This window comes from Uranotaenia lowii, chromosome 3, assembly GCF_029784155.1.
Source record: "Uranotaenia lowii strain MFRU-FL chromosome 3, ASM2978415v1, whole genome shotgun sequence".
Lineage (NCBI taxonomy): Eukaryota > Metazoa > Arthropoda > Insecta > Diptera > Culicidae > Uranotaenia > Uranotaenia lowii.
Genome location: NC_073693.1, coordinates 252,667,431 through 252,680,973, shown reverse-complemented (window position 1 = coordinate 252,680,973; position 13,543 = coordinate 252,667,431). Strand labels below are relative to the sequence as shown.

Sequence of the window (13,543 nt, the reverse complement as noted above, 5' to 3'; positions counted from 1 at the left end):
TTTAATTGAGTTTCAAATAGGCAAAATTTGGTTTGTGGTTGAAGATTTTTTATATTACTTAAACTCTAATTTAAAAGTTTTCATATACACTGCCGGCCAAAAGTTTGGGATCACCCACTAAAAAACATGCAAATTTTGATCGTTCATATCTCAGCCGTCTTAAGACATATTGTAAATCTTCTGATATCATTTGAAAGATAATGAGCAATAGCTATCTCGGAGGTATTTTGTTCAAATATAATGTTTTAGTTTTGAGCTTAAAACTTAACATAAAGTTATAACATTTTCAAAAAGTCGCACTCAATATTCAAAGCCGATCATCTCGGGATAGGGTGGACCAAATCTCAAAATTTGAGTGGCATTAGAATTCCTGTTCTTTACTTCTCAAAACACAATCAAAAAAAATTGAGAAAAAATTCAAGAATGTATTTTTAATTAATAAAATATACACTTGAGTTATCGTCCAAAAGTTTGGGATCACCTCTTTGTATGGTGAGTTTGGGATCATTCTTATAAAAACATGCAAATTTATTTTATTCATATCTTTCTCATCTAACATCGTATTGCAGAGCTGAAGGGTTCATTTGGAAGCTTAGGAATTGTTGTTTTTTAATAAATTCATTCAAAAATTAAATTTTAAGGTGAGAACTATAAAAAAAATCTGGGAACTTTCAAAAAACAATTAATTTCAGGTGATTTTTTATGGTTATCACTTCAAAATATAATTTTTGAATGAATTTATTAAAAAACAATAATTCCTTACCTTCAAATGAGCCCTTCAGATCTGCAATAAGATGTTAGATGAGAAAGATATGAATAAAACAAATTTGCATGTTTTTATAAGAATGATTCCAAACTCATCATACAAAGAGGTGATCCCAAACTTTTGGACGATAACTCAAGTGTCTATTTTATTAATTAAAAATACGTTTTTGAATTTTTTCACAAAATTTTTTGATTGTGTTTTGAGAAGTAAAGAACAGGAATTCTAATGCCACTCAAATTTTGAGATTTGGTCCACCCTATCCCGAGATGATCGGCTATGAATATTGAGTGCGATTTTTTGAAAATGGTATAACTTTAGGTTAAGTTTTAAGTTCAAAACTAAAACATTATATTTGGGCAAAATACCTCCGAGATAGCTATTGAACATTATCTTTCAAATGATATCAGAAGATTTTCAATATGTCCTAAGGCGGCTGAGATATGAACGATCAAAATTTGCATGTTTTTTAGTGGGTGATCCCAAACTTTTGGCCGGCAGTGTATCTGTTTTTTTCGAAGACTCACAAACAAATACCTCTACTGTTAAATGATAGCATTTGGAAGCAAATGGATTGTTTTATATAAAAGTTTAACTTTTTTTCCTTTGTTTAAGTGTAGTTTTAGAGTTATTTTTATGGTAATTCTATGATAATTTTTGTATATTAAAAAAACGAACATTTTCTATGAGAAAGTTTGTATAGAACAAATGACTAAAAACCCTATCAAATGGTTAAGTTTGAATAAAAAAAAGCATAGGAACAGTGAGAGGACCTAAGGAAATGCATGAATGTTACATTTCATTTGTTTTTTAGGCCAAAAAATATTGAGAAATTTTTGCCCCTAAATGTCCATCTTTGGAGTGTATTTGATTCTGAAAGAAAACATTGAAAAATTCAATTGTGTCTAAACAAAAAAAAATACTGTTATTGATATTTTTAGCCATTTGTGCTAGTTGGCATCAAACCAATATTTTAGAAGATGTTGAGATACGTTAAAACCATAGTGATCAAAGTTACCTCGAAACGTGAAATCTGGTAGGTATTGTAACAAACATTTAGTTATAGCCACTTATTTCGTTTGAATATTCTGTTATCAATAATCATGTTTTTGTCGTTTATAGAGCGACCAGCAGTGATGAGAATCAACATATGCTTTATACTACTTACCTCAGTAAGTATTTTATGTGTTATATGAAAGCAATCCCTTCAAAAATATTCGAAAGTGGTTTAAAAAAGTGATCAATGTTCCCCCAGTTTACGGTACTCTTTCATAGTAAACAGATTTTTCTTCAGAATAATTTCTTGTTCCGCATTTTATACAAAAATATCAAATGAAATAGAACCAAACGTATGATAAACTGCGACTTATTGAAATTTTTTTTTTAATAAATACTGTCAACTGGAGCATAATGCAATACTTTTCAACTTCAATAGTTTCTAAAAACTACCGCTTTTACATCAAAAATTTTAAGGTTGATGGGACATCCAATGGACATAGTCAAAAAAATTATTGGTAACACCAGATACTTTTAAATTTACAAAATCATGCGATTAATAATCAATACAACAAAACATTCTTTTAGCTGAAATCTTTCAAATTATTTTTTAAACGATGAAATTTTTAAATGATTAAGATGTAAAACAATATGGAAACGAGATTTCAAAGGCGAATATTTGATTTGCATTTTGATGCATTTTATCCCAGACTGGTAACTGAATAGTAAAATAACTATTTAAAGAAATGTGGTGATTGTTCGAAATTTTTTTAGGACATCAAAAAATGAGAAAAAAAAAACTTCAAAAAACTATTTCACAATGTGAGAAAATATGTCATCATTATTTTGTTTCATTGAATGATACTTAATTATATAATATTAAAATAAAAATTGAATAAGTGTTGTGGTTTACAAATATTGCATCTAATCTTGCTGTTGCATGATGCCCCGTTTGACGATATTCACAAATATTTTAACCTCTGAATTCTTGACACTAATATATGTATCCAAACCGTATCCTTCTAGCTAAATTTATCAACCTTCGTTTCAATTTTTATTCTGTTAAAAAAATCATTTTATGAGTAATCGAACGTGGCTTGCGTCATTATTTGATGTTTAAAAAGTGCTGGCTTTATGCTGAGTATTGATGTAAAATTGATGATTTCGGTCCTTAGATGATGTTGGACTGAAAAAGTCCAATAAGAATTTAACTGGATACATCAATGTGTTTTAATTTTGTTGTTTATTCAATTTCACATTTATTTACATATATTGAAATGAGATTTGAAATCTGTACATCATCTTAAAATATTTTTTGTGGCTGCCCATTACTTATTATGTAGGGGAGAATGGGGATACTTGATCATATTTTCTTATTTTTATCATATCTTTTTGGAAAAATTTAGCAACTCGTCGTCATTTGCATTTTCTGATAGCGTGTAATTTCAAGTTTATATGCTCCAAAAATTGGAACGAAACATGAACCTGTTGATGAACTAGAAGCATTTTCGTGGAAGTAAAAAAAATGCGATATTTTTGAAGTTAAGGGAGACATGATCTTTTATTGAAGGAGATTTGATCATTCATTCCAGGGGCCCTAGTCCTAGGAAAAAATCAAACAAAATTTCAAAAAAGAATGTCAACTGACTATTTTAATCATGTTTTTTCTCATTTCACAATTAATAAATATCAGACGAAGAAAATTCCAAAACTATGTCTCAACCCTAGTGTTGTTGTATACTTTAAGGCGCTATTTTCTCAATCTAAGAGAAAATCAAATTTCTTAGCTCTTTTTGCCAGACAATTATTGTATTAATATCACTTATTGGACAAATAATCGTAATCTTGTAATCAGCAATGATCACGATCTATTTCGAAGAAAAAAAAATACATTTTTGAACTCTATGGATCAATTGAGCCCATAATGAACATTTTAGAAAACTTTATCTGGAAAATGTTGAGAGTTTACCACTGTTTTGAAAATATGGTTTTATGAAGTTCATATTACACTTTAACGGTTTATGTATTGGAATATATATTTTTGTTTTAATTTTTTCATGTCAGAATCATTTCAAAGTGTTAGAAAAAGATATTCAAGTTGCATTTTGTGAAATTTTTTAAACAAAGTTCAAGAACTCAAAACATTATTTTGTTAAAAAATTTTTTGCTTATGGCATAATTGTTTTTCTTCATTTAGCACATTTTTCTACAACATTTGGTTCTTGTAAGTCATTCCTGCTTCGAGATTTAGCTAAGGAATCAAGTATCCTCAGGGATCAAGTATCCTCATTCTCCCCTATATTTCAAATTAGTGATCAATACAAAAACATGGTCAAGGACCCTGGCATCACGTTAAATCTCGAAAAGCCAACATTTTGACGGTCGCCATTAGAGGAAAAACTTATCAATAGCAATTTTTTTTAATTGTTCAAATGTAGAACTAAGTTTCCGAAAATGTCCTCCACCACGACAAAAATCTCTGTTTCTGTCTGTCAGTAAACAGTTCTCACAATTATCAGTTATTTCTAAACGCACAAAAAACAGTAATGTAAAAAAAAGAAATCGTCAAAATTTCTTCCAATTTGCGAAATTGCAAATCTTTACAGAAGTAGATAGGTACATGAAAGCTTTCATAATTTACATTCATTTTACAAAAATCAATCACACTTTCAGCGTCAAAGGTAATTGCAAAATTTGCACCATAGCGGTGCAACGATCATTCGAACAGATGTCGAATCAACCGTTCGCCGCGTCCAAACTCTTTGAACATTCCAATCGCACAACTGGAAAGATTAACAAAATCAATTTCATGCCACTTTGGTCATCATCAGAAATCGGTGGTTATCCAACAATCAGTAGCTGGTCACTACACGAGTAAGCAAATCGGGGTACTCCACTTACTTACATTTACCCCTTTTTTCGTCGGAGGGTGAGGGATTTGATTGGATGATTCAATTTTGGTTTCGTTTGACTCACTCCGAAAAACTGCATTTCGCACCATTTCAACTGATGTTTGGAACGATGAACCATCTAGGGAGGATTCACACGAAAAAAAAACCTCAGAAATAAACTCACCGATTTGGACCAAGTCTCTATACCTTTTGGACGATATCTGGGTGCACCGAGTGGCCACGGTTATCGAACGTGCGAGTATGTGGGATGTTTTCGTGTAAATTTGGAGAAGAGCATCGAAAGTTGGCTAACTAATTTGCAATTCCGATTTACCGATTCCATCACCTTTTGAAAATTGCGTCACGAATTGACAGCTTACTTAAATGAGGAATCTTCTACAAAAATTTCTTATTTTTTATCCTAACGGCTTATTATATTCTAAAAATATTTCCAATTTTCAAAAATGTCGATATATCTCAACTTGCCTGATCGTCCATCGACCAGCCGTTCCGAGGGGCAAACCAGCATTGCGCAGCAATCGTCCGATTTGGAGGGCTTCTCGAAACATCCGGAGGAGGAGTCCGGCAGGGTTTTGCCCCGTTTGATGAAGGGCCTGGCACATCGCGGTTCGCAGCGCCATTTTCCGTCCTCCTCGCAGGTGCATCGCTCGTCACAGCCTTGGTCCCGTGTTTGATTGGTCTGCAAGGAAGGAAAAAAGTTTTGGAAATTATGAATTTTTTTTTGTTCAAAATTTAGAATATAAAGGAAAAACGAAATGTTGAATTCAAAGGTATTTAATAAAATGCAATACTCATTTTGGATATTTTGAAATTTGACTCCACAAGTTTTCATCGCCTAAACTTTGCATTTGTGGTTTTTTTTTATTATCTGATAGGTTTGCGCCGGGGGTCTTCAGATCTTCCCCAAAATTTAAAATTTGATTCATTTCTACGACATAAAAACACATGTATATTTTCAGATTTCTAACAATTTTTTTTTTCGAGTGAGATTTGATTAGAATTTTTTGTAGATAAAATAAAATCATATTTCAAGCAACATAACTCTGTCATTTTTCAACGGAAATCATAAAATAGCACATCAAAAAGCATTGAAATTTGATCAGCTATAAAAATAAAATTTTGAAAATAAATTAAGTAATGACCTTCAACATGAAAAATCGTAAATGAGCTTCAAATAAATAGTGTCTAAAAGTACCATCTGCGAATATTCTGCAAAAAATACCATTGTATATGTTTAGATGTAAAAAAAGATGTCCGTTAACAGACAATTTTGTCAAGTTTTTTTTATCGATAAAATGATACTATTCTGGTTTGTCAAAAAAAACTTCAATGTTCAGTACTCATAAACCCGTACTCACAAGACCTGTGCAAGTGATTTGAATCATTTTGCTACGTTTTGTGCTTTTGGTGACAATTTTGTTGAAGTAATCCGTAGTGTCCAGCCATAGACGACACTTTTTAAAATGAGTTGAAACTAACATAAAGAGATTTTTCTTAACACATGCTTATGTTAAAATTTTTTTTGTCTAATATAGTTTGATGATCATAATATCGCTTATCTTGAAATCAGTGGTGGAACCAATGTTTACATTTATATGTTCTTGAAGTTATTGCTAAAAAACCGGAAGTGTCCGGTAGTAGACAAGTTCCCCCTATTTTGTGCATTGATTTGACTATCAGTGATTTTAAGCGTCAGTAAATCTAAATTGATGCGTTGTCAAAATGTAACTGTTTAGCTTAATGTGTTACGCGAGTCCAACTAATTGTATAAGGAGAGGATTATCGGACCCCATTAAAATATATGCACTAGTTAAAATATGTAAGCTGGATGAACTGATAAACCCTTCAACAATGCCCTTCCAACAGAAATTAATTTGTGTTCCATCGTCATAAAATGATAAAATGCATGCCATGCTTGGTGAAACACAGAACGTGTTAGTTCCCTTGACAACACTTTTAAAACTGGATAAACTTGAATTTACGTTTGGAAATTTGAAATTAAAATGTGCGTTTATCTTTATCAAGAAAGGAAGTGCTTTGTATTTCCTTTGGTGATTTACAAGAAACTATAGCCTTGAAACTTTAATGACTTCCCTTCTCTGAAGGTTTCAGTTTGATTGTTTTTGAAAGTTTATTGTAGTGATTTTATGGAATCGTAAAGATCTGTGCCAATTGAATTGCGACACTGTTGTGCTATTTTTATTAATTTGCGAGTATTAGTTTTTAAATATTTGCTATCCCAAGTAACACAGATTATGCCAACTAGCATTAGGAAGTTTTATTATGGTTTAATTATGGCATTTTTTTGTGCAGCTCGTTTTATGGCGGTTTTATTATGGTCATGCAGAATGCTTATAATTTTTTTTCGACCATATGTTTTCAGATGGTTTTGAAAACGCTAATAAAACTTTTATTAAACATGCTGTTTTAGTTATTTTGAAAGAGTTATGAATGCTCTTTTTAAACTTTAATAAAACACAAACCTAGAAGTTTGCTCCAAGCTTTCTTTTGCATGTTCTATAATAGCACTCAGTGCATGATTATTAAACCGCCATAAAACTTAGTGACAGTTCTCGATCAAGATGTCAAAACAGGACACGCTCAGATTAGATAGCACATATTTGAATTGGAACTCCCATTTTTACACATTTTATGCGTGTTGGTTTTGAGTTAAAATTAAAAAAATACATCTTTGAAAACTTGAAATCACCGAAAGTGATATGAATATCTTTACAATATGAGTATTGAGTGAAAGGGCCCAAATAGTAGGAAAAAAATTGTTGCTTGACGCCATCATTAATTCAAGATGGCGGCTTCCGCTTTTATTTTAAAAGCTGTAAATTACTGAAAATATCGTGAAACCTTCACAATATGGTTATTAGTTGAAAGTAATAAACGAGTAGAAGTCAAATTTCGTTGCCCGTCTCCATCTTAAATCCAAGATGGCGGCTACCACTCAACTTGAAAATACTGTAAATGACTGAAAATCGCATAAAACCTATATTATAGGGGTATAAGTTGAAAGAAATCAACCGGTAGAAGTTGAATTTCGCTATCTGACGCCATCTTGAAATCCAAGATGGCGGCTTCCGCTAAACTTTAAAATGTAGTGAATGACTTAAAATGACATGAAACCCAGGTGGTAGTGGGTGGAAGGGCTTAACGAGTAGAAGTCGAATATTGCTATCTTACACCATCTTGAAATCCAAGATGGCAGCTTTCTATATACTTTAAAAATGCTCTAAATCATTGAATATCGCATGAAACCTCCAAAATATGGGTGTTTGTCAATTGGGATAGGTTATAAAAAGTTTATTTTTGCATTCTGACGCTATCTTGAAATCCAGGATGGTGGCTTCAGCTGAACTTAAAAATACTGTAAATGAATGAAAATAGCATGAAACTCCCAAATATATTGTATTGGGTGCTAAGGCTAAATGATAGAAGTCAAATATCTCTTTTCGCGTTTCTCTGAAAATCTGTAAATGACTGAAAATCCCACAAAAACCACCACAATACAGACCCTGTTCATTTTTGGCAACATTCGATTTTGGCAACATCGAATTTGGCAACATCGAATTTGGCACATGTGCCTAAATCAGACGGTTAACAGAAACAACATAGCCTTATAGTTTTCGTTAGAATAAGGCCAATACAATTTAAACATAATAGCATGATAGGAATAATAGAATTACATAAATGGCAAAAAAAAAAACAAAAACTATAAACAAAACAAGAAAAGTGCTAAATGCATTAGAAACATAATGAAAAAATAATAAAAGTGATTTAAAATGATCTAAATTGCCTTAAAATAGTAGTTTTAATGTATTATTACGTGAAAAAAAAGTTGTGTTCAAGCGATTTTTATTGATTAACAGTATTTTAATTTCAGTGGAAGCTGCCATCTTGGATTTCAAGATGGCGTCGGAAAGAAAAAAATCGACTTCTAGTTTAGCCCTTTCACCCAATACCCGTGTAGTGGTGGTTTAATGCGACTTTTTGTCAGCATTAAGCATTAAAAGTTGAGCGGATGCCGCCATCTTGGATTTCAAGATGGCGTCTGATAGCGAAATTCAACTTCTACTCGTTTAGCCCTTTCACCCGATACCCATTTTGTTGGAGTTTCATGCGATTTCAAGTCATTTACACCATTTTAAAGTTCAGTGGAAGTCGCCATCTTGGATTTCAAGATGGCGTCAGACAACGAAATTTGACTTCAACTCATGATTTAATCCACGGGTCATTCAAAACCAATCCCTTTTCATTCAAAAAGTCTGTCCTCATTTACTGTACTAATGAATAACAACTCAGAAATGAGGAACTCATCCTTAGCGTGTTATTGGTTGGCTTGCGAGAGAAACGTCAAATCGTAGCTTTTTTTGGGGTCATCATTTAACCATAATAAAACTATGAATTGACTCACGCCATGTTGGTTGCAAAATCGAAGAGCACAAAATGACGCCATGTTGATGGATTCACAATGCAAGCATTGGAAAATATTTTTTCAGGCCTTTTTCCATCAATTCCATCATGATTGACCATCAGATTTGACGAGGCGCATTTATTTTAAGATACTTTTTCATATACATTTTACCTAAAATTTTGACTGGCAGTAGAAAAGACGCTCAATATATGATTAAAATATTGGTTTTTTTAGCTATTAATTTTACCAGATCATATCTGAATAATGCAATCATCATTCATCAACCATTATGGTTGCTGGAAAAATTAAAAAAAAACTCCGAGAACTGACAGAACCGAAAAAAAAACAAAAATTTCTAACATGTTTAATAATAGCTTTTTAAAAGCTTTGGTGACCAACATTGATGACCAACAATTATATGTCTTGATGACGTTTCTAGGGTAGGGCCAAATAGCCTGATTTTGGCTTTATTAGAGTCCAGGTGATGTTATAGAATGCGCTTTAGCTTTTTATGAAGATTAATGCACAAACGATATTTTGCTGACCATAATAAAGCTAAAATTGTTACTTGGGATATGATCATGATTTTTAAACTTCGGTTGCCGTAATAGAAAACCCTCGTATTTCTTAGTTGATTTTTATTGCTTTGAAAAAAAAAATTGATTATTCCGGCAATGTCTATCAAAAAGGTTTTTGTTTGTTTTATTTGTGACACTTTACCAACGTTTTGACATTCGTGTCATAGAAAAAGTACCATAATTTGACCCCACGCCTATTTAAAAATACAGACACTTACAAGATTGGTCTTATTTGGCTGAAAACTTCAAGTCCGAATCTGCCTTTTTCTGAAACAACTGCAAAAATAGGGGAATTTTGGGTTAAATCAGCGATAACTCTATTTTCCGAAGCTTGCGGTGGCCAAAACAGCTTTAAATCGATTCCCCGGGGAAAGGTCTATTTTTGTTCAAAATTTTAAAGTCCATGATAGCTTATTGATGGAATTATTACAAAATTAGGAGATAAATGGTCATTATATTTCCGTTCGTAAGTTCGTGCGGCATTTGTAATTATATCCAATCGATTCTCCGGGCATTTTTCCTAAACGTAAGTATTCTAACATTGGTTTTTTCGTGTAGGCGTGAAGATATTGATTATTTTCCGAGGTTTATACACTGCCCCCATATGCCCATTGTGTATTGGTTGAGTTGAAAAAACTGACAATTATCACGACTGTTAGAAAGTGTGAGTTTTCTAGTTGAAGATACTAAAAGTAAAGAAGAAATGCTTCTTATTGATAGCAATGAATTTTTTTCGCATTTTTTCGTAAATAATCATAAGATTGCTTTCATTTCCTGCTTGAAAAATATTTCGGTCGACAGAAAGTAACAGAATTTTAAAGTAACTCGCATCCATTTTTTAAATGTATGAACTAACTCTCTATGAACGGTGAACGGCTCATGGGGGGGAAATTATGAAACTACGAACTCCTTCTATGTGATTCCTAATAAAATTCTCACATTGATGTTTTAATCTTGATATAACTTAACGTTACTAGCTGAGTCTAAATCTGAGTTTTTAATTTTTCATTCCGAGTCTAAATACTGCCTTTTGAATCGAAGTTCAAATCTGAATTTCGAATTTGAAAACGATGTTTTATAATTTAATGCGAGAATTTAATTTATACTTTGAATCTCAAAGGAAGAAGATTTTAAATATTTATACAAAAAGTAATACTAAAATTAAAAGAATAAGTTATAACTATAATTTAACAATAATTAACGCTACAAAATTACAAAAATAATATTTGAAGCAATTTGCCTTTGAAAATGGATCATGAATTGTTTTCTTTTAATTCATTGGGTAGGGAATTATATTTTGTTGGTCCAATAAACGATATCCTTTTTTGTCCTAAGGAGGTTGAGGATCGATAGCGTTGAAGATGATTTAAGTGACGAGTATTATGTGTTCGTATTCCCGTTGTGAAACGTAGGTTTTGAATAGAAGTTGGCGAATGCAGGTTATCAAAAACATACAATATAGTTTGGAGATCACAAAGATCTGATAAGGGTATGATATTATGGACTCTGGAGAAATAATAAGCCTAGTTGGATGCAGCAAAGGAAGATTGTAAATATTTCAAGCATCTATTTTGCAAAGTTTGATGTTTATGTAAGTGTGAAAGAAATGTTCGTCCCCAGACTGTTATAAGATAGTGAAATAAAGAGTGAATGAATACATAATAGAATTTCAAAAGAACATGTTGTGGCACAAAGTTTTCCAATCTCCAGAGTACACCACAGAGGGGAGAAATTCTTTTTTCTAAATATTGTATATGACAACTCCAGGAAAAAGTACTTTCTAAATGAATACCTAAGTATTTGAAGGTTTTCACCTCTTGTATGGCAAACTGATTGATATGTGGATCCCTGTGTTGTGATATTACTTTCCTGGATGCATGAAATAACATGTATTTAGTTTTTTCGTAGTTTAAAGAGAGCAGTATCATCCGCAAAAAGCCATGCTGTACCAATAAGTAGAAGATTACAAATATCGTTAATGTAAATAAGAAAAGTAAAGGACCTATGTTACTGCCCTGTGGAACCTCTATATTAATATTTCTAAATTCGCTCGCTGTTCCTTCAATCACAACAAATTTTTTTCCTGCTGTTCAAATAACTTCGAATTATGTCATTTGCTTTTCTCCTTATTCCGTATTAGTTCAATTTTTTTTTTATAAAATTTCATAATTCAGTGTTTCGAACGCTTTTTTTAGGTCCAAAAAACAAAGCTCCGACAATATTTTTTGAATCAACTTCTGTTATAATTGAGTCAGCTAATTCACAAATAGCTATAAGAGTGCTGGAGCCTGCTCTGAAACCGTATTGCATTTTGTATAAAATATTATTACAGTTAAGAAAACTCATGATTCTGTTTACGAGTAATGTTTGAATCTAAATTTTAAATAGAAATTCTTACTTATCATTTACAACCCAAAAAGGGTAATTTGTAGCACAATCCGGAAATCTGTTATTTTAATTCTGAATACTATGTCAATCTGAATTCTTTCTTCAGTTATTTATTCGAATTTCAACTTATGAATTTCAATGAACATTGCGAATAATGACACTGTTTCAATTCTTGATCACCATTATGAAATTTTCTTAAGTACCGATTCTGTATTAGAGTTAAAAATAAGAATTTTAAATCCAAATCTTATTTTTTTTCATAATAACAAGTATTTTCCTTCATATTCCTAAATGATGAGTTTCGAATATGAAAAGTGCAACTAGTTGAAATTTGAAATACAAAACCAAAATTTGAATCAATTATGAAATTCAAAAATAATAAATTGGATACAGAATCTGAAATCTGATCACAGACATCGAACTTTAATAATGTTGATAAGCAGCTCTAAAACCATAAAAATCTGGAGTTTTTCTAGCCTAAGCTTTTCAGATATTTTTCGGCGGGTCAAAATTTTTCAATTCAAATTATGAAGAAAAAAATACTTGAATAATTGCTGTCTATAAAGAAACATCTCAGTAAATTTTATTATCAGTCAATAATATTTAAGCTTTCAAAAATCGGTAATGTTTTTTTTTAATAAAATTTGCTCAAACGAATTATAAGCAAAATACATCATTCGATGACCCAATTTAAATTTTTGTTTGCTTTTGCAAATGAAGTGGAACGATTCGAGCAAAAAAAGGCAATCTGATAAGCACCATGTTATTAAATTCAATATTAGTGACTGAATTTTTATCAACAAGTAAGGAAATGTTCAAAAAAATTTATTAAAATTGTTGACCTGAGATAAAAATTGATTCCAAATCATTTAAAAGTTATGGATTTAGTGCGTTTGAAATTCTTCAATCATAAATAGTTTATTCAGAATCTAAAAAACTATTGTTTGCTAATTATTTTGAGTCATTTGTTATTATTTACAGGACGTAAAATGCCTACAATCCACTGGCAAGTGTATTAAATCGGGTTTATATTTTTGGTTTTGGAATGCGGTCACTCTATATGACGATTTATTTCTATAAATATTTTTCACTCGAACCGTAATATACCAAATCTCGCCCAAAGATTGTCACAATTTATCTGCTTTGTTCTGGTATAGAAAAAGTGCGTAAAAAAACGAGGATATTGAAAAAATTACTGCGCAAAATTTCAATCTCGAAATACGATGCGGTAACGTAGGTCTACATCTCTACAATAGGGTGTAATAATCGGTCGATTTAACGATTGATTTGTAGATTTTTAAAATTTCGAAATTTTATGTCAATATTTCAATTTTGTCATTTTATCGTTGTTGTCATTTTTGTCAATTTTATTAAGTTTTATATTTTGTATTTTTTGTCAATTTTGTTGATATGGACAATTTTGTCATTTAATTTAATCACTATTGAAAAAGGCGTGATATTTTGTTCAATTGACAAATTTTAT

At 31.3% G+C, this 13,543-nt stretch overlaps 1 protein-coding gene across 1 annotated transcript in view; it reads right to left on the bottom strand.

The window, feature by feature from the left end:
* The window catches only part of LOC129753291 (putative epidermal cell surface receptor), an 81,111-nt gene that overhangs the window by 13,138 nt on the left and 54,430 nt on the right, over nucleotides 1–13,543 (bottom strand). Inside the window, 1 exon segment of the mRNA XM_055749092.1 lies at nucleotides 5,137–5,350. Within this exon segment, the coding sequence (XP_055605067.1) occupies nucleotides 5,137–5,350 (214 nt within the window).